Below are 21,730 nucleotides of genomic sequence, written 5' to 3'. Positions count from 1 at the left end.
AGTTGTTATGTTAGTGATAGGTTGTTAAGTGAATCCGGCTTCCCCAATGACTTTGCTTGTCAAAAGGTCACAAAAGGGGATCACGTGACCCTGAGACAATGAGGCCGCCATAAAGGTGAGCCAGTTGCCAAGCATCTGAATTATGATCACATGATCTTAAGGCATGCTACAATGGTCGTTAAGTATGAAAAATGATCATAAGTCACTTTTTTCATTGCCGTTGTAACTTCGAATAGTCACTAAATGAAATGTTGTAAATTGAAGACTGCCTGTAAAGAGAGTCCATCATCCCCAGCTTTTGAAACAAAGATGGATAGTGAGATGACATTGTGTCAGTGGGAAGGATCACATAAATATTAACATTTGATCCAAAAATGTGATTCTATCTCCCAAGTCAAATGTATGCCTCCCAAGTCAACGTCTTCCATAAATAGTCATCCCAACCCAATCAGGTTGAGGGTAACTACTTGCTTTTTGATAAAATACCCCAAATGTTGTGAGGATTTCCCCTCTAGAAAACCTGACTCTCTTCTACTTCTGAACTTCTAAATGCGTGAGATGCCATTTAACTGAAGAGTTAGAAAAATAGCAAATCAGGAAAATGGAAAGGGTGGCCATGACATTACCGCAAGCAGATGGATTACTGGCATCGGATTTCGCTTTTAGCTTAATGTTGGAAAATTCCTTGTCTGACCAGGTTGATTATGACGCAGATTTTAAAAGGTCATACTACTTTGGGTATTCCTCTTCCCACATTGTGATAAAATGTTTTTCTCAGCCTTGGCAGTTTTGATGTGTGGACTTCAATTCCCAGAATCCCCCAGCCAGCATGCTAAGGAGAAATTGAGAAGCTAAGGACAAATTTCCTCACAGTGAGAACAATTAACCGGTGGAGCAGCTTGTGTCCAGAAATTGTGGGTGCTCCAACACTGGAGGTTTTTAAGAAGAGATTGGATAAATCTTTGTCTGAAATGGTCTAGGTCCTACTGCTTGAGTAGGGGGTTGGACTAGAAGACCTCCAAGGTCCCTTCTAATTCTGTTATTCCGCCAAGGTTGAGAAACCCTGCTCTCTAGGACTATTCAGGTAGGAAGAGAGGGAAGGGAATATTTTTGAAATAAAAATAAAAACCTTATACTCAATTCTTCACAGGCAAAAAAGTGCCTCCTACTCAGAGCTCACTTTCTCTTTTCACTAGAGACGCTAAAAACATATGAGGCACCAATGACTAGGTCTTTATATTTCCTTCCACGTTACAATAAGTTTCCAAAACCAGCAATGTGCAATAAAGAGGCTTTGTCTGCAGTAAAGGTGAGTAAAACAAGACATGAAAATTGTATAAAGATAACTTGAGTCCAGAGCCACTTGGCCGTCAGATATTAAGTATAAATTTAATATATTAAAAATAAATAGAATCATGCATGGTATGAAAATATGGACACAAGAGGTTTTGCTCTTTTTCAAAAGAGATTGTAATATAGGCAGTCCTCTACTTCTGACTACAATTGAACCCAAAATTTATGTTGCTATGTGAGACATTTGTTAAGTGAGTTTAGCCTCATTTTATGACTTTTCTTGCCACAGTTAAGTTAGTAGCACAGTTGTTAAGTGAATCTGGCTTCCCCATTGACTATGCTTGCCAGGTCATAAAAGGGGATGACATGACCCCGGGACACTGCAACCGTCATAAATGTGAATCAGTTGCCAAACATCTGAATTTGGGACATGGGGATGCTGCAACAGTCTAAAGTAAGAAAAATGTCATAAGACACTTTTCTCAATATCCTTGTAACTTTGAACAGTAATTAAATGAACTGTTGTAAGTTAAGGATTACCTGCATAATAATTTTTCTACTCAGTGTGCAGTGTGTGCATAAAACTGACTGCTATCAGGAGTAGGGCCTGCCATAAATCTTCATGGTTTTATAAAAAGTCTGCAGAAATTATTACCAATCTGACTAAAGGGATACTGTATATGTAGTCCTCAATTTATGAACATAATTGTGTCAGGAATTACGGTAGTTGTTGCAATTATAAATCAAGGCATCACATGATCAGACCCAATTTTTCACATTTCTGCAGTGGTCATTAAGTGAACCACTATCATTAAGCAAGTGCTACAGTTGTTTATTTTACCCAGTAGGAAGAAAATAGTGGAAACTGGCAAAAATCATGGTCACATGACTGCAGGACGCTGCAAATGGCCATAAAGATGTTGCCAAGCTCCCAAAACGCAATCCTATGACCATGTGGGATGTGCAGCCATCATAACCTTGGAATTGGGTCTTAATTAGCTTTTGTGAAATCTGTTCTAACTTCAATCCGTTGCTAAGCTACCAGTCAAAAGTTGAGAACTGTCTGTGAATTCTAACACATCTGGGGAACAGCAGGTTGAAGAGGTTCGGTTTACAGAGGCAACTCACTCTCTATTAGCATCTTAGTGCAGCTAGTAACAGCACTGAACTGCAATATTTATGCTTCACCAATAGTAGTGATTGTGGCATGTGCACAGTTGTGTTATGTATGAAATTTCTCCTTCTAATTGTCCAGAATTAAAGATTTCATGATCATAATTCAGGACTGTACAGCCTTAAGTTAGATGCCTTTAGAACAGACATGTCAAACACAAGGCCCGGGGGCCAGATCTGGCCCGCGAAGTGGTTTCATGCGGCCTGCGAAGCCATCCTGGAAACAGCGAGGGAACGGCCCCCACTGCCTTGGCCCTGGACCAGAGACCCTCCTTCTATCAGAGACCCTCAGATCTGTCCCACTCCTGCCCAGGCCCCCATAGGCATCCTTGATGCGAACGATGTAGAGCTGGCCACGCCCACCCAGTAGGCCATACGCACTCTAGCCACGCCCACCCAGCAGGCCACGCCCACCCTGGCCACACCCACCCGGCCCCTTGAGGGCAACCGCAATGCTGATGCGGCCCTCAATGAAATTGAGTTTGACACCCCTGCTTTAGAACTTTTTATTATCTATATATAGGAGTCCTTCACATATGACCCTAATGGAGTCTGCCCATTACAGTTCTAATTCATGAAGGTCGTAAAACGAGTCAGTCGTGTGACCGACCCAGCTTTACCTTTTTTGCAACAATCATTAAGCAAACACCACAATCATTACATGGACCAGTGATTTGTTATAAATGTGGTTTTGCCAAAACCATTGTAAAACATGGCCATGTGGCCGTAAATGCAACCTTGCGCCCAGGGTTCAGTTGTGTGACTACAAAGGGGATCACTCCATCATTAACTTCAAACAGTCGCTAAATGATCCATTGTAACAATGTGCAGGCAGTCCTCAACTTATAACAGTTCATTTACTGACTGTTACAACAGCACTGAAAAAGGTGACTTATGACCATTTTTCACACTTATGACCTTTGCAGAATCCCCGCAGCCACATGATCAAAATTCAGATTTTTGGCAACTGGCTCATATTTCTGACAGTCACAGCATCCTGGGGTCACATGATCCCCTTTTGCAATCTTTCTACAAGCAAAGTCAATGGGGAAGCCAGTTTCGCTCAGCAATCATATTATTAACTTAACAACTGCCGTGATTCACTGTGGCAAGAAAAGTGGTAAAATGGGGCAACGGTAACTTAACAACTGTCTTGTTTAGCAACAGAAAGCTTGGGCTCAATTGTGGTCGTAAGTCGAGGACTACCTGTATTGTGTTTCTAGCCACGTAATTCTGGGCCACATGCCAAACACTTGTATTTCGGGATCCACCAGTACTTCTCTGCTATTCCATTATGAAGTCATGAGGAATTTCACCTCTCCCACGGTGAGAGTATCGAGTTTAATTTCCACCAGTCTCCCTCTGGATCTCTTGCCCATCACCTGATAATCTTGAAAAGCTCATTTTACATTTTTAAAGAAAAATAAAGCACCCCAGCTATGGCCTTCTGTTATCAACTTGAAAATACAAAGAGAGTATCTTCAAAGAGAGTAAGAGATGAATTGAGGAACGAGATTCTAGTTAATAGATGAATCTTAACTATATCCTGCAGAGGCTCCGGCATTTCTTTCGTAGGGCAAGGAAGAATAAATTATACCAAAAAGGCAGACCGAATGTATTTGCATAATAAATTCATCACATTCCATATGCTCTTATGGTAGATGCATGGCATTTTCTTAGCATATGGGCTGGGTTACCTTGGTGAAGGATTTATTTTTAGCAACAACAATTTGATCCCTGAGAACTTTTGCAAAACTCTGGGGAGTCCAAGAAACAAGGCCTCCAGGCATTTTCACAGTAAATCCAATTAAATCATTGACTACAATTGTTACACACCATTTTTAAAAGAGAGGAAGGGAGGCACTTAACACACACACACACACACACACACACACACACAATCACACAAAGCCCACCACCACCAAAAAAAGACGATAAATAAATAAACAAAACCATCCCCCAAACCCACACATGGAAGTACTTTTTGTAGGAAAAAAGGGACAGAACAGGATCAAACTCAAATATAACATATATTAATAAATCAGCTAGTGATAATTGAGCCAATTTGGCTTACTGGTTAAGGCACCAAACTAGACACCAGGAGACAGTGAGTTCTAGTCCTGCCTTAAGCATGAAAACCGACTTTGAGCCAATCACCAGAGATAGAATTCTAGTCCCACCTTAGGCATGAAAGACAATTACGTGGCTTTGGGCCAATCACCAGGAGATGGTGAGTTCTAGTCCCGCTTCAGATATGAAAGCCGGCTTGGTGACTCTGGGCCGATCATGAGGAGATGGTGAATTCTAATCCCGCCCAGGCCTGAAAGCTGGTAAGGCAACTTTCGGTCAGTCATTCTCTCTTAGCACAATCCAGTTGTTGTTATGGGGAAAATAGGAGAAGGGATATTACAAAAAAAAATAAAGTTGGCTCGATAAATAATTAAATAATAACAGGAAGCGTTAAATATCAGTGGTTTCAATTGCTCCCTCCCTGCTGGCTATGGAACTCTGGGAGCTGAAGTCCACTCATCTTAAATTTGCCAAGTTTGAATAATACTACTTCAGACTGATGTGAAACATGACACAGGACATCCTTGAAGGATTTTCTCTGTCATCTTAGATTAACAGGAACACAAAGTTACTGGGGGAAAAAAGCTGTATGTTTTGTGCTTTGTAATTGGAAACTGGCCGCAACATTCATCTGAACAGTTAAATAGGAGGGATTAAATGACCAAACGAACATATAAAACAGCCATGAGATGGGATCTAATGCCCTCTTCTGGACAGAAAGAGTCCTTAAATATGAGATGATAACAAAAATTGAACAGTGTTAAGATTATATTCCCATAACACTATTTCATAATACTGTTGTGCAGTATCTTATATAACACCCTGGAAGGAAAGTACTTAAATTGTGCTAAAATCCTCTCCATCAATATTAGATCAATGATCAACTTATTCCAAATTTATATATCTCAGGCATATCACATTCTAATGTATATTTGTTCAGAATCTGAACTGAATTGAACTGAATACTTTATTTGGCCAAATGTGATTAGACACGAAAGGAATTTGTCTCTAGTCCATTCAGTATACATGCAAAGCAGCAGAGAGAATAATAATAATACCACCAATAAAAGAGGGAAGTAAAAAGATAATAATATGGAATAATAATAATAATAATAATAATAATAATAATAATAATAATAATAATAATAATAATAATAAAAATAAAAATAATGCCACACTATATGTGATAACATCAAGCACCAAGTAAAAAAAAGATTAGAAGTGAATACATCAAAAGAGTGAAGAAGATCTTAAAGTCCAAACTCAACGGAGGAAATACCATGAAGGCAATCAACACCTGGGCAATTCCAGTCATTAGATACACAGCTGGAATAGTGGACTGGACTCAAGCAGAACTAGAAACAATGGATAGGAAGACCAGAAAAATAATGACAATGAAGCATGCCTTTTATCCATGCAGTGACATTGACAGACTCTATCTACAAAGGCAAATAGGTGGACGTGGAATGCTGCAAGTGCATCAGATGGTTAAAGAAGGAAAAATGGTTTTGGAAGAATATCTGAAGGACAGCAGAATAGACGAGAAAGAAGTGGAGAAAATAACAAAATGAAAAGACCTACAAATAGAAAGACTGTGGCAAAGGCAAGCAAGGGTAGTACCAATAGTAATAGGCACCTTGGGTGCAATCCCAAAACAACTGGAGCATCACTTGAACACCACTGGCATTGACAAATTTACTATTAGTCAATTGCAAAAGGCGGCCTTACTAGGAACTGCTTCCATCCTGCGACGATATCTGTAATACCATCAAACATCCACATCTGCCTATCCCAGGTCCTTGGTAAGGACTCGATAGGTAGACAAAAATGCCAAATCCAGTCTGAACATCAGGCTGACTGTGCGATGATCAATGATAATAATACAGCCACACTATATGTGATAATATCTGGTTGTTCTATTTAGCTAAGATGAGGTCTAAACAACCTACTCAAAAACTCACATCATGGCACACTGAATTAGCTCATTGACTTGTATTTCCTGATGGGTTTCACTACCTCAACTAAAGAGGAAGCTGCTAAGATTGGACATGTGAACAATTTAGTCACCTTAAGGCTGAAGCCTTCACAATGACTGCAGCTGTGAGTAGGTCTTAGCTTGAAGTTAAAAAAAACGATTAGTTTAGCCAAATGCCTAAACACCACATTGATTTCTTTTAATTCCTACTACAGGGGTGCTATTCCTCTATAAACCATTAACGGATACACTAACGACTCCTACAGAGCTGGAGTCTGTAAAACCCAGGTTCATCAAAACACATTTGCAAGCAGATATTAACCAGTTTTAGAGCCATGAAGTAATTGTCTCCTGAATTAACTCAGCAAGGATTTCCCCATGGACATAACTGCTTGGAAAAAATTGGGCAGCCCACAGAATCTGGCTGCCTATTAATAATAATAATAATAATAATAATAATAATAATAATAATAATAATAATAATAATAATAATAATAATAATAATAATAAACCTTTATTGTCAAAGTACAACATGTGTACATTGAGATTAGCTGAGCCTCCCCCCGTGCTCTCTCACCTCAACACACAGTGACAACAAACCCTCCATCCCACCACACTATGTGAACCAACTACACCACACACCGGCCTCCCAAGTCAATTCTGCATAAGATTATGTCCCATTTAAAAGCCTAACAGCCCACGGATAAAAGCTATTTTTCAGCCTGTTGGTACGGCTGGCTATATTCCTATATCTCCTACTAGATGGTAGGAGAGTAAAGAGATACCGTCCAGGGTGTGAGTCATCCCTGAGAATCTTCCTCACTCTTCCAAGGCAACGAGCCCTGGCGATGTCATCCAGTGGTGTCAGGGGACAGCCCACAATGTCTTGTGCTGTGCTCACTACCCTCTGCAATACTTTCCTATCCGCGGCTGTCAGACCAGCATTGTTGTTGTTGTTGTTGTTAGCTGCGAAGTCGTGTCCGACCCATCGCGACCCTATGGACAACATTCCTCCAGGCCTTCCTGTCCTCTACCATCTTCTGGAGTCCATTTAAGCTCACGCCTACTGCTTCAGTGACTCCATCCAGCCACCTCATTCTCTGTCGTCCCCTTCTTCTATTGCCCTCGATCTTTCCCAGCATTAGGCTCTTCTCCAGTGAGTCCTTCCTTCCCATTAGGTGGCCAAAGTATTTGAGTTTTAGCTTCAGGATCTGGCCTTCTAAAGAGCAGTCAGGATTGATCTCCTCTAGGACTGACCGGTTTGATCGCCTTGCAGTCCAAGGGACTCGCAGGAGTCTTCTCCAGCACCATAGTTCAAAGGCCTCAATTCTTTGGCGCTCAGCCTTTCTTATGGTCCAACTTTCACTGCCATACATTGCAACTGGGAAGACCATAGCCTTGACTATACGCACTTTTGTTGACAGGGTGATGTCTCTGCTTTTTAGTGTGCTGTCTAGATTTGCCATGGCTTTCCTCCCCAGGAGCAAGCGTCTTTTAATTTCTTGGCTACAGTCCCCATCTGCAGTGATCTTGGAGCCCAGGAAAATAAAATCTGTCACTACCTCCATTTCTTCCCCATCTATTTGCCAGGAATTGAGAGGGCCAGATGCCATGATCTTGGTTTTCTTAATTTTAAGTTTCAACCCAAGTTTTGCACTCTCCTTCTTCACCCGCAACAAGAGGCTCTTTAGTTCTTCTTCACTTTCTGCCATTAGAGTGGTATCATCTGCGTATCTTAGGTTGTTGATATTTTAAGTCATGCTTAAAATCCTACAAGCTAGACTTCAGCAGTATGTGGATCGAGAACTACCAGAAGTACAGGCAGGATTTCGAAGAGGCAGAGGAACTAGAGATCAAATTGCCAACATACGCTGGATCATGGAGAAAGCTAGGGAGTTCCAGAAAAACATCTACTTCTGCTTCATTGACTATGCTAAAGCCTTTGATTGTGTGGATCATAACAAACTGTGGCAAGTTCTTAAAGAGATGGGAGTACCAGACCATCTTATTTGTCTCTTGAGAAACCTATATGCGGGTCAAGAAGCAACAGTGAGAACTGGACATGGAACCACTGATTGGTTCAAAATTGGGAAAGGAGTCTGGCAAGGCTGTATACTGTCACCCTGCCTATTTAACTTATATGCAGAGCACATCATGAGAAAGGCAGGGCTAGATGAATCAAAAGTTGGAATTAAGATTGCCGGAAGAAATATCAACAACCTAAGATACGCAGACCAGCATACCAAACCACAATACCATACGAGAGGACGCTCTCTATAGTAGACCGGTAAAAGAGGGTCATTAGCCGTTGTTCTACCCTGTTCTTCCGCAAGACCCTAAGAAAGTGAAGCCTCTGTTGGGCCTTTCTAGCCACCTGAGTTGTGTTAACTTTCCAGGTCAGATCTTCACAGAGGTAGACTCCCAGAAATTTAAAGGAGGAAACTCTCTCTACACAGTTCTCTCCGATGTGAAGTGGGGCAGGTTCCTCCTTTTTTCTCCGGAAGTCTAACACCATCTCTTTCGTCTTGCTGAGGTTTGGGTGCAAGTTGTTGTTACTACACCATATGGATAGTTTTTGTACCTCCGCCCTATATGCTGTCTCATCCCCACCTGTAATAAGACCCACCACAGTTGTAATCTGCGAACTTGATTATCGCAGTGGATGGGTCAGATGATACACAATCATAAGTGTATAAAGAGTACAGGTAGGGGCTAAGCACACAGCCCTGTGGCGTGCCGGTGCAAAGCTTCAGGGGGGTGGACAAAGCAGACCCGACCCTCACTATAGCCCAGTAATCTCAAAGTCATATGGATAAGAAGAAGACTGAAGACAATTCTGAAGACCAGACTATGAGGGCTCCTTAGTAAATCACAGGTCTCATTTGCCCCAGTGAATCAGCCCTTAATTTGGAGATATCCACAGGAGAGAGGACAAAATGAATTTTGTACCTACACTACAAGTTTGGCTTCTTTTGTGCACGAATCTTGACACCCTACAGACATATGAAAGGGCCCAAGTTTGCAATGCAATGTTCATCTCCTAATCTTAATAAAGGATACTTTATACTCTGGATACTGCTGCTTCTCTAAATCAGAACCGTTAATTTCAAATTAAAGTGTGCTTTAATTAATTGAATGTATTTTCTTGCTGTTTATCAATGCTACCTTTCGGCTCCAGCTGTACAATTTAAGCAACCCTATGTTTATTAACATTTTAGAAACCATTATTAATATTGATATGTGTTTTTTCTTAAAGGTGTTCATCCATCCATCCACCCATCCATTCATTTATTTATTTAGATCTTCACACCTCTCATCTGACCTAAGTGACTGTACAGCCCTTGGTGCTCTCTGAACTTGGTTGTTTCCTTCACGATTTTTCATTACCCATTGTGGGAAGTCAGCTCCCCAGAGAAGGAAATATTAAAAGGGCAGAATATATTCCCCTAAAGGATTTTAAAAGCAGAAACCAAGCCTGCCCCCAAGTCTCTCTGTCCCAAGCAGAAAACCAGTTCTATAGACATGCAAATGTAAGCCATCAAGAAGGTTGAAGCTAAAACATTAAGAAGACAAAGACACCTAAACTCTACATACCCCACCCAAACTCTAAGACAGGACATAATAGGATGGATTGACCCACAACCATTGAGAATACCAGAAAGGCACACCTAGACTCAGGACAGAATACGTGACACAGGAAATACAAAGCCTGAAACAGGAAATAACCAAACAATAGAGTCTAGGGCACGGGTAGGCAACCTCGGCTCTTTTATGACTCATGGACTTCAACTCCCAGAATTCCTGAGCCAGCCAAGCTGGCTCAGGAATTCTGGGAGTTGAAGTCCATGAGTCATAAAAGAGCCGAGGTTGCCTACCCCTGGTCTAGGGGGTATAAAAACCCACTCCCCACATGTGCTCAGTCCTTTTCTGCTGGATCCATCTTCCTGTCTGGCTTTCCTCTGCAATAAACTGTAACCTTCTTCCTAAAGCAGCCGCCATGTTGTTTATCCCCGGCTTGGATGGAACCACGAGGCAGACTTTTCTTCCAACACCAACTAGGTAACATCATCAGTGATAGAAGAGAGAGGGGTTTGCTCTCTGTTTATATACAAGTCGCTTTTCTGCTTTTCTTCTTGACTGTTCCTTGATTAGGCTGTGGCTTACTGCTTCAAGGCAGAGTGACCCACTTCTCAGAGATGAGAAGGCAACATTTGCCACTTTAATCAGATCTCCCTTTACCCAGATGCAAAGAAACTCACGTATTTTATAGCCCAGCTTTTCTGCATGGATCCTCTTGGCCATGAACTGTCCTTCAATCAAGGCTCGTATTTCCACGTCCTTAGGGAACGCTGGTGTCTGAAATGAAACTGAACATCTAAGCCTCCAATGCAATCTGTTTTGGGCAGGCAGCTGTTACCAGTAGCGTGTACAGCTAGTCCTCGACTTACAATCATTCATTTAGTGGCCACTTGAACTTACAAAACTCAAAAATGTGACTTACAACTGATCCTCACATCTACAACCATTGCAGAATCCCCAGTCCCATGATCAAAATTTGAGTGCTTGGCAACAGGCATATATTTAGAAAAAGCTGCAGCATCCTGGGATCATGTGATGGCCATGCAACTTCCCAGCTGGCTTCCCATAAGCAAAGTCAGTTGTGAAAACTGGATTTGCTTAACGACCATGATTCACTTAACAACCAAAGCAATAAAGTTTGTAAAATCGGGTGTGACTGACTTAACTGTCACAACAGAAATTTTGGCCTCGATTGTATTCTTAAATCAAGAACCACCTGTATGGTGTCTTTGCAGATTTCTCAACACCTGGATTTGCAGATTTCTCAATACCTGGATTTGCAACAGTTGTTCAGTCACACACATGCAAACCTCCCAGAAGATTACAACAACCCCAAAGACTGCTTGTAAATCATCTGTTAATTTGTGAACTAATTGGTGTTTTCTGGGTGTTGAAATCTAAAACACCTTAAGGGCATCTCATGATGCAAAGCTGAGCCATTCATTCTGGAGGCCTCAAAAAATAAAGCAACAGTCTTGGACTGTTCACTTCAGGAAAGACAAAATCAGAACCTGGCTATTTTACAAGTAAAATCAAGCTTCATATATAGGAAATCTGGAGTAACCCATAAATGCACATATAAGGACTCTTACCTCAGCATTGTGGCCATCGAATCTGTGAATTCCCACAGCTTCTGGTGTAATTTCCCTCACGTCAAAATAAAAACCTAAATCAAATATTAGAAAAAATAAACTTAGACTTATTCAGTCATAAGTCTTCAAAGGATTACAGTTAAATAAAGGTCAACCTCCCCCAAGATTTTTTGCATTTTGTTCCATTTAATAGGTAGGTCCTAGTGTTAACTGAAGTATTGCTAACTAGAAGCTCAACTATGTTTACCTCAGCTTTCCTTTGCTTTACAAACCTGCAGAGGTCATAAAGGCAAGAACTGGTCACTAAGTTACTTTTTCATCATGGAGGCCTTGGTCCTCTCTCTGCTTGTTTGCTTACAGACATTTCATTACCTGACTAAGCAACATCACTAGTGCTAGCAAGTGTGGGGTTTGTTCCCTGTTTATTATATACAGTAGCTTGCCTTGACAGAATGGGGGGATGTTTTTCTACTTAGTAGTTCCTGGATTAGAATATTGTTTTCTGTTTGATTATTTATCTGGTATTAATCCCTGCTTATTTGGGCGTTGATTGCTGGAGAGGATTTGTTCTGTGTTTTTTTTCTTCCTAGCTTTTTATTGCCTCTTTTGAATGTACAGATATGGTTTATTGCAACCAGACCAAAGCAGACAGACAGACAGACAGCTGGCTGGCTGGGGAATTGTAGAAGTCTATGCGTCTCAAAGATGCCAAGGTTGAAAAACAAAGGGTCAGTTAGTTCCAGCCAAGCCATCTGATGCGACAGGCAGAAGCAATGACTCTCCTCCAATTGCTTCTTTCCTGGAATAAATCCCACCTAACGTAGAGGATGGGGTGGGGGATTATAAATCTTCCAAGATACCTACCCACCTTTCCACCGTTTCCAGCAGCTGTTGACTTAAGAACTGTTGAGAATTCCTCCCACGAGCCCAAGGCAAACTCATCTCTAATCTTCTCTCGCATCAAGGAGCCATTCTTGTAGCTAGAACAAATAACAATACATGACTCCTTTCATTTCTCCAAGAGGTTTAGTCAGAATTCCGAAGCAGCATCGTTTTATTATCTGGCGTTAGAAAATCAGAAAGTATCTGCGGGGCTGCCAAGCAGCAGTGTGGATCTGAAGACTATTTTCACAAATATTTGTAAAGGCCAGAGGCTTCCTGATGTCTGACTTCGCCATGGTTTAACTTAAGTGTGTAAGAAATGAAGGACTAGTTTTCAATTGATGCCACTGCATCCCAGGTTGCAACTCCCTTAATCCCCTAGGCCAGGGGTAGGCAATCTTGGCTCTTTTATGACTCATGGACTTCAACTCCCAGAATTCCTGAGCCAGCCACACTGAAGGAAAGGGAGAGGTTTCCAAGCTGAGCCATGCTGGCTCAGGAATTCTGGGAGTTGAAGTCCATGAGTCATAAAAGAGCCGGGGTTGCCTACCCCTGGCCTAGGCAATATGGCCAATGGTGAACCATGGAGACTTAACGCCTCTGCAATTGGAGAAGAAGGTTGGACATAACCAAATATTCTCCTCTATAATCCAATTTACGCCCAATCTTTTTACAAGCTTACAAGGGTTTAGGTGTCTTCCATTGCATTAGTAACAGTGGTAGTCGAGCTATCCAAAGCAAGAAAAAGTGTAATTAAACTTCTTCAAAGAAAGATTTTTTTACTAATTTTTACAAATTAAGCAAAACTAATTAATACATAATCTGAATAAATGGATTATTCATTGCAATTTCCTCTGTGAGGCTGTCAGTTTTTCCCTGGCACAGGTGGTCTTCCACTTACAACTGTTCATTTAGCAAACGTTAAGTTACAACAACACTGAAAAAAGTGAGTTACAATCATTCTTCACACTTTCGACCATCACAACATCCCCAACAGTTACATGGTCAAAATTCACAGTCACATGAATTTTGATCATGTAACTGTGGGGATTTACAATAGTTGCAGTATCCCGGTATCATCTGATCACTATTTCAACCTTTCCAGCTGGCTATTGAAAAGCAAAATTAATGGGGAAAGACAGATTCACTTCACAACCATATTATTTATTTAAGAACGGCAGGGATTTGCTTAAAAGCTATGGCAAAAGAAGGTTGTAAAATCAGGCATGACACACTTAGCAATGGAAGTCCCGACTGTAGTCGTAAGTTAAGCATCATCTATATACAATTGAGGATGTAAAGATCTATAATAATGGAATGTTTCATGCTATTATCTTCATTTTTGAGTAGTAAAGTATTTAGAATACATTAACTAAGTGTATTTCCCTGCTCCAAACAGGCCTTTCTTGACATGGATTCTTGTAAATTCAGATGCCTATCCTCAACATTCTAGCCAATCAGACTGATTGCAATTGCAATCCCTATTAAATCTAGACCTTAACTTTTGACATTAATGGCATGATTTTGAGAACTGCCATCCCAATTACGGCAATATAAAATCAGTCTGGAATAGCTTAAAGCAGGCGCTCTTTTTTCCCCAAGGTTGAGAAGCTGTCCAAGAAAAGTGAGGAGTTGTCTTAATGTGTTTCAGAGAGGTGATACAGAAACATCTTGTAAGAAAGCCGGTTTGATTTAGTGCTTAAGGCCCCAAACTAGAAAGCAGGAGACTGTGAGTTCTAGTCCTGCCTTCAGCATGAAAGCCTCCTAGGTGACTTTGGACCAGGAAATGTTAAGTTCCCACCTTAAGGCATGGAAGCTGACTGGGTAACCTTGGGGCAGTCCCATTTTAGGCATGGAAGCTGACTAGGTGACTTTGGGCTGATCACCAGGGGACAGTGAGTTCTAGTCTTGCCTTAAGCATGAAACCCAGCTGGGTGATTTTTGGGCCAATCCTCTTTCTCAACCCAACCCATGTTAAGAGTTAGGTGGAGAAAGTAGGAGAAGAATGGCCTATTGGGTATGCTCGCCACCTTGAGTGATTTATTAATATAATAGGGAAGGTTTAAAAATAAATAAAAATAAATAAAGCCCCGAAGCGCCTTTTGAAAATAAGATCTAAAGCATTAAAGAACTAAAATAAATGACAGAAATGATGCCTTTTACAAAGCTAGTCTGATACGTCGTGTAGTAGAAGGCACGCACCAAAGCAGGGCCATAAATGCTTGTGAATCAACTGGATTACAGAAAATGTGACCTTCCAAAGCAGGTTTTGGCTCTTTAATCCAGAGAAACAGGGTATCACTAGTGCCGAGGCTAATCTGGGGAAGAAAATAATCAAGGTGTTAGCAGAAAAGCAGAAAAAGCAATGCAGGAATTAAAACCTACTTGTTTGCCCTAATTATCTTCAAATTACACATTACAGCAACTGAATTCTTCTGGTATTGGCTTTGCTTGCCAGCTTTATATGAAACATAAGAGCAGAAAAAATATTCTAACAGAATCTAAGGATTTATTGTGGAAAATTCATGGCTACATAATCCTCAATGACCAAGAGCATTGGTGTTCAAACTTGGCAACTTTAAGACTTGTGGACTTCAACTCCCAGAATTCCTCAGCCAGCTGGCTGAGGAATTCTGGGAGTTGAAGTCCACAAGTCTTAAAGTTGCCAAGTTTGAAGATCCCTGACCAAGAGCAATGTCAGCTGGGACCTAAAGCTGCACTCCAATCACACATCACCAAGCAAGTTTTCCCACCACTTATGCAGGCAGTCCTCGACTTAGAACAATTTATTTAGGGACTGTTCAGGGTTACAATGATACTGAAAAAAGAGGCTTATGGCCCTTTTTCACACTTACAATCACTGCAGCATCCCCATGTTCACATGATCGATATTTAGCCACTTGGCCACTGACCCCTATTTATGATGTTGCAGGATCCCAGGCTCATGTGATCCATTTTTGCAATCTTTTTACAAGCAAACTCAATGGAGAAGCCAGATTCATTTAACAACCATGTTACTAACTTAACAACTGCAGCGATTCCCTTAACAACTGTGGCAAAAAAGGCCGTGAAATGGGGCAAAACTCATTTAACAACTGTCTCAAAAAGGGGTCATGAATCGCTTTTTTCAGTGTTGTTGCAACTTCAAATAGTCACTAGACAAACTATCGTAAGTCAAGAAGCTCTATAAATGAATAATGGTGATAAATTAGTAGGCAGCACATGACAAAGCAATGCCCATTTCTGTGCTAAGGTAGATCACGAAATTTAGCTTCTCTAGATGCTGCTCATCAGCACAGCAAGGAAAAGCTTTACGGACAGGCCTGCATCTATTCCAGCAAAATCAGTGGGATCCGAGTACATAACTCAAGAGTTGCTCTCTAAGGATCATGACAGCATGGATCTCAAAATTCCTAATCCAATTAACCACATGAAGGTTAGTTAATGAAGATGGTGACACCTACTGCTATGTCGCCTTCAGAAAGTCTCATTCCGGCCAGAGACGCTGAAAATGAAAATATAGAAGCTCAGTTAAAGAATAGAGTACTCCGGGGGTCTTCAAACTTGGCCCTTTTATGACTTGTGTACTTCAACTCCCAGAATTCCTCAGCCTGGCACCAGGCTGAGGAATTCTGGGAGTTATAGTCCACAAGTCATAAAAGGGCCAAGTTTGAAGACCCCTGCTTGTGGACTTCAACTCCCAGAATTCCTCAGCCAGGCACACGTGCCAGGCTGAGGAATTCTGGGAGTTGGTCCACAAGTCATAAAAGGGCCAGGTTTGAAGACCTCCGGAGTATGCAAAGCATACAAATAAGAAATTACCCATTCTGAACCCTCAGAGAGATCATCTATTATCAACTGAAATCAGCTATCATCAACTTACGTTCTAGTGATTCTAGTAGGACCTAGTAGAGATAGTCCTCAACTTACAATTTTTAGTTTGTAAGTTGATTACAACTTACCCTTACAACTTCAAACGTCTGAAGTTATATTTGAAGTCATAACAGTATTGGGGGAAAAATAACTTATGACCGGTTGTCACACCTACAACTGTTGCAGCATTGAGCAGAGTACGTGATTGGACACTTGGTGATCAGCAAGTATTTACAACTGTTGCAACATCATGTGATCACTATCTGCAACCTTCCCAGCTGGCTTCCCACAAGCAAAATAAATGGGGAAAGCTGGATTCACTTAACAACTTTCATGATTCACTTAAGAACCATGGCAAAAAAAGGTCATAAAATCAAATGTGACTCACTGAACAATTGTCTTGCTTAGCAACAGAAATTCTGGTTCCAAGATGTGGTTGTAAGTTGAGAACTACTTTAGATCTTTCTTCTTTGAACGGCTGCATTGGATTAAAATTTGAAAATACCAAGGTTTCTCCAGGAAAACTCTGCTTTAACACATGGCTGAAGAAATTATTCACAGAGAAAATTTTTCCTACAGGACAATTATACAGACATTTCACCCACCTTCTCAAGATAAAACTGAACAAAAAATAAAGTTCCTTGCCTCAGAATTTTAACCCTTCTTACCTGGATTGTCTCCAGTAAATGCTACTATTTGGCAAGCAGGATTAAATCCAAATCGTTGAGTGTAATAGGGTGAAATGAATCCCTAAAAGAATGAAATTTAACTATTATTTTTAAAAATAAATGATATGGCTATCTGATTTCAGAACAATGCATTTTGAATAGAAAAACTAAGACTCCACTTCAAAGAATGTTCTTCCCTTCCAGGGTAACAGTTCCCAAATCCCTTGGAAGAAAATCAAAATGACTGGTAGTTTAAATTTGCAAAAGATTAAATATGTTTTTATTTCCTTATTATAGGAAACCAGACAGGGTGGATGGATGGATGGATCCATAGGTGATGGATGAATGGACAGAGGGATGGATGGGTGGACAGATGGATGGATGGTTGAATGGATGGATCCATAGGTGATAGATGGATGGACAGACAGAGGGATGGATGGGTGGACAGAGGGATGGATGGATGGATCCATAGGTGATAGATGGATGGGTGGACAGATGGATGGATGGATGGATCCATAGGTGATAGATGGATGGACAGAGGGATGGATGGGTGGACAGATAGATGGATGGATGGATGGTTGGATGGATCCATAGGGGATGGATCGATGGACAGAGGGATGGATGGATGCATGGATGGATGAGTCGGTCTATGGATGGATGGGTGGATGGATGAATGGGTGGATGGATGGGTGGATGGATAGGTGAATGGATGGATGGATCAGTCAGTTGATGAGAAGGTAGGTGGGGGGAGGGAGGGAGGGATGGGGTGGGGTGGGGTGGGATGGGAGTGCAGACAGTCACCAGAAGTCAACACTGACTCATAGGATTAATAACAATAAATCTGTAGCATAGAATTTCTCATTGCCATTCCACATAAATACAGACAGAATCTACAGATTTAATTCTGATTTCTCCCACTGTTAAACTCGCCTTATTTCTTCCACAGTTAATCGTACCAGTATTTTGCTTGAGGGCACAGGTTGGCCCAATTTCCTTCCCAACTGGGGTGCACAAGCATCAAGGCAGACTGGATTCCAAACTTTTTCCCAAATCTGCAATAAATTCATGCCAGATCCTGCAAGAGGAAAATAGAATTCTTTTTCCAACAGATCCCTTCAAAAAGTAATCTGTAGCTTGCATATGTGCAGAGAGGAACGGAAAGAGAGAAAGGAAGATGAAAAACATGTTATCCTAAAATTTAAAATCTGTGTATTTACCATTACACAAGATTGTTCTCATTATCTGCTTAATGTTATTATTGATGTATCATTTATCAGACACATTCTGGGCATATGAAGCTTGCAGAGTAAGTCAGACCTGAGAACAAAAAAAAACTAACAGGTAAACAACACAAAAAGAGACAGGCTAACACTCCTCCCAAAAAAAGGCGTATTGAGCAGGACAACTGTTATCAAAACAAACAACGTATTTTGCTTTCAAGTGGCGGCATTAAATTCCCAAAGAAGGCAGCAGAAGTTACAGGCAGTCCTTGACTTACGACCACAATTGAGCCTAAAATTCCTGTTGCTAAGGAAGAATGACTTTGCTTGTCAGAAGACCCAGATTGTTGGGGGCAATTAAGCTGACTTTGTAATAATGCCGCTTGGGGTGTGTGTGAAAGCCCTAATAAGCAGGCATATACATAGAATGAAGGCTACTGCTAAGCTTGTAAGCCGCCCTGAGTCTTCGGAGAAGGGCGGGATATAAATGGAATTTTTAAAAAAAAAGATCGCAAAAAGCACGACCCTAGGACACTGCAAAAGCTGTAAATATGAATCAGTTGTGAAGCGTCTGAATTTTGATCATGTGACCATGGGGATGCTATGATAGTCAAAAGTGCCATAATTTACATTTTTTAGTGCTGTTGTAATTTTGAATGCTCACTAAATGAATTGTTTTAAATGAAGGACTACCTGTACAAGTTTTTGTTATGCAGTTATTTCAAAGTAGGAATATTTCTACCAAGAAGCCTTGCCTTACAGAATATGGGTCCCCCAGAATTTGGGATCAGAACCTCCAACTCTAAGCAATGCAGTCGTTAGAGATGAAAGATCACGTGACTATGTCTGATTTTACAATCTTTTTTATCCTGTTCATTAACAGAATCACATGGTTGTTATAAGTAAATCCAACTTTCCCTATTGACTTTGCTTGCAGGGAGCTAGCTAGGAAAGTTGCAAATAGTGATTACATGACCGCAGAACACTGCAATCCTAGTCAACAAAACGTTTGATTGCCAAGTGCCTGAATCGCAAGGTATGTGATTACAGGGATATTACCACGGACGAAAATGTGAGAACCAGTCATAAATCAATTGTTTCAACAATACCATAAGTTCAAATGACTGGTAAATGAATGTTTATAAGCTGAGGACTACCTGTACAGATTCCATCAAGGGAAGTACATGATTGCAAAGGTTACTGTAATGATCAAAGAAAACAAAATGCAATTCACAACCTCTTAAGCTATATAGCGGATGGACAAGACAAAAGCTAGGAGCTCTTTACTCATCTACTGGATCAATGTTCATTCTTTGACCTTGTCTATCTTATTCCTTTACCTGAGGTCACCCATTGGAATACCCAACAAGAAATCTTCCTGGCAACTAAGCAAATTTTTCTGTTCCCAATTTGGGCTATCTCTATGTCTATTGCCACTTTTAGTTTTGTGACCCAAGCTGTGAAGAGCTAGGGGGGGTCAAGAAAGGCTTAGGAAATAAGTTAGAGAAAATGTTGGCAGATATCCTTCTATAAGAGCCTTGGTGGAGCAGTGGGCTAATGCCTCCTTAAGTAACACCAGCTGCCTGCCATTAGTGCAGGTTCGAGTCCCACCAGGCTCAAGGTTGACTCAGCCTTCCATCCTTCCGAGGTAGGTAAAATGAGGACCCAGATTGTTGGGGGCAATTAAGCTGACTTTATAATAATGCCGCTTGGGGTGTGTGTGTGAAAGCCCTAATAAGCAGGCATATACATAGAATGAAGGCTACTGCTAAGCTTGTAAGCCGCCCTGAGTCTTCGGAGAAGGGCGGGATATAAATGGAATTAAAATAAATAAATAAATAAATAAATAAATAACAAAAGTTTAAATACCCTTAGCTGTGCTAGAGTTTTTGTGAAGTCCCGTAGCTTTCAGTGAGAAACAATCTGTCCTGGATGATAATCCAAAGAGATTCCAAGAACACAAATACACATGGACATAAATTCTCATTGTGATGATCAACATCTCAGTCATATGAATCTGAGCTTCAGCTGAGTCCTCTTCAGCCATAAGCCTTCCAGATTTGCATCCATTCCAGATTCTGCAACCAATAGTTACAGTCCCCGTGAATCTGAAGGGTTTCCACTGGACTAGACAATGGAATGTAGAAAAGGAAGATCACCAGCATCCTTGGAAACTTTCTTTGTACAGTGGGGGGAGGAATTACATTTTGTTTTTCTGTTTTCTCTCTTGTCTCTACTCTCTTTTTTTTTTAAAGCTGTGAAGCCAAGTATTTGTTTTTCCCATTGCCTTTCTATTTTTTCTCTCTCTCCTCCTTTCTCAGTTTCAGGCAAATTCCCTTCGTTCTTCTTTGTATCAGAGAAAGAGGCAAGTCTCTCCTGGTGTAGGTGTTGCTGGTTATGGGATGTCCAAAGAGCAGAATGGAGAAAAGCTAGACAAACTGCAATTCCCAAAGGTTTGTTTCTACCCTCTTCTCCGTCCCCATTGAATACAGAAGCCTTAAATCTGCTCTTCCTTGGAAATCTGCCACTTCCCCAGTTACTACTGGAAGAAAGAGACTCTGAGGTGCCATGCCAACTGGCACAAGGCTGAGCTGGTTCTCCTGCCACAGACCAGAAAGCAATTAGCAGGCAGGCAAATTGCCACGGGCACTTGCTCCGTCCAAAAATGAGGATTATGAACACTTTCCAAGCCAGGTGGGAGCTATTTTGACAGATCCTATCTTCTGTGTCTGCAGGATACAGCATTTCATCATTTAAATGATGATGCCTCCTTTAAAATGCAGCCCCTAACAACCAGCTGAAACATTTCCAATCCAAAATCAAGTTTTAAAACTTTCATTTGTCTGGGTATTGCAAAAGGGAAACAAGAAGGAAAAAAGACTAATGCTGGAGACAGGGATGTAAGTTCTTTGCAAGTAAGGAATCACCTGAAAGAATCTGAATGAACTTTGTACAGAGAAGGACAAAAAACCTAGCACTATTAACAATTGTAGGATGATGCCAAGCAGAAGATTAGGGGACTGGAGGCTAAGACATATGAAGAACAGTTGCAAGAAAAAGATATGTCTAAGGATGAGGGGACACATGATAGCAGTGTTCCAGTATCTCAGGGGCTTCCCCAAAGAAGAGGGAGTCAAGCTATTCTCCAAAGCACCTGAAAGCAGGACAAGAAGCAACGGATGGAAACTAATCCATCCAGAAAAAAGGAGAAATTTCCTAACATGAGAATAATTAATGAGAGGAATGGCTTGCCTTCAGAATCTTTGGATGGTCCAATGCTGGAGGTTTTTAAGAAGAGATTAGACTGCTATTTGTCCAGAATGATATAGAGTTTCCTGCCTAAGTCAGGGATTGGACTAGAACAGGGGTCTGCAACCTTGAGAACTTTATGACTTGTGGACTTCA

General features: G+C 41.0%; 1 protein-coding gene across 2 annotated transcripts in view; it reads right to left on the bottom strand.

Annotated features, from left to right (window-relative positions):
* Nucleotides 1–21,730, bottom strand: part of XYLB (xylulokinase) — a 155,030-nt gene that overhangs the window by 93,859 nt on the left and 39,441 nt on the right. For both annotated transcript variants that reach the window (XM_083377001.1, XM_083377002.1), the window contains exons 9-15: nt 18,062–18,180; nt 17,106–17,187; nt 16,029–16,069; nt 14,767–14,882; nt 12,547–12,662; nt 11,683–11,756; nt 10,771–10,867 (exon numbers count right to left, since the gene is read on the bottom strand). In XM_083377001.1, the coding sequence (XP_083233127.1) occupies nt 10,771–10,867; nt 11,683–11,756; nt 12,547–12,662; nt 14,767–14,882; nt 16,029–16,069; nt 17,106–17,187; nt 18,062–18,180 (645 nt within the window). The remainder of the gene's footprint in view (nt 1–10,770; nt 10,868–11,682; nt 11,757–12,546; nt 12,663–14,766; nt 14,883–16,028; nt 16,070–17,105; nt 17,188–18,061; nt 18,181–21,730) is intronic.

Source organism: Vipera ursinii, assembly GCF_947247035.1.
Source record: "Vipera ursinii genome assembly, chromosome: Z".
Lineage (NCBI taxonomy): Eukaryota > Metazoa > Chordata > Lepidosauria > Squamata > Viperidae > Vipera > Vipera ursinii.
This window is presented reverse-complemented; position numbering and strand designations above follow the sequence as displayed.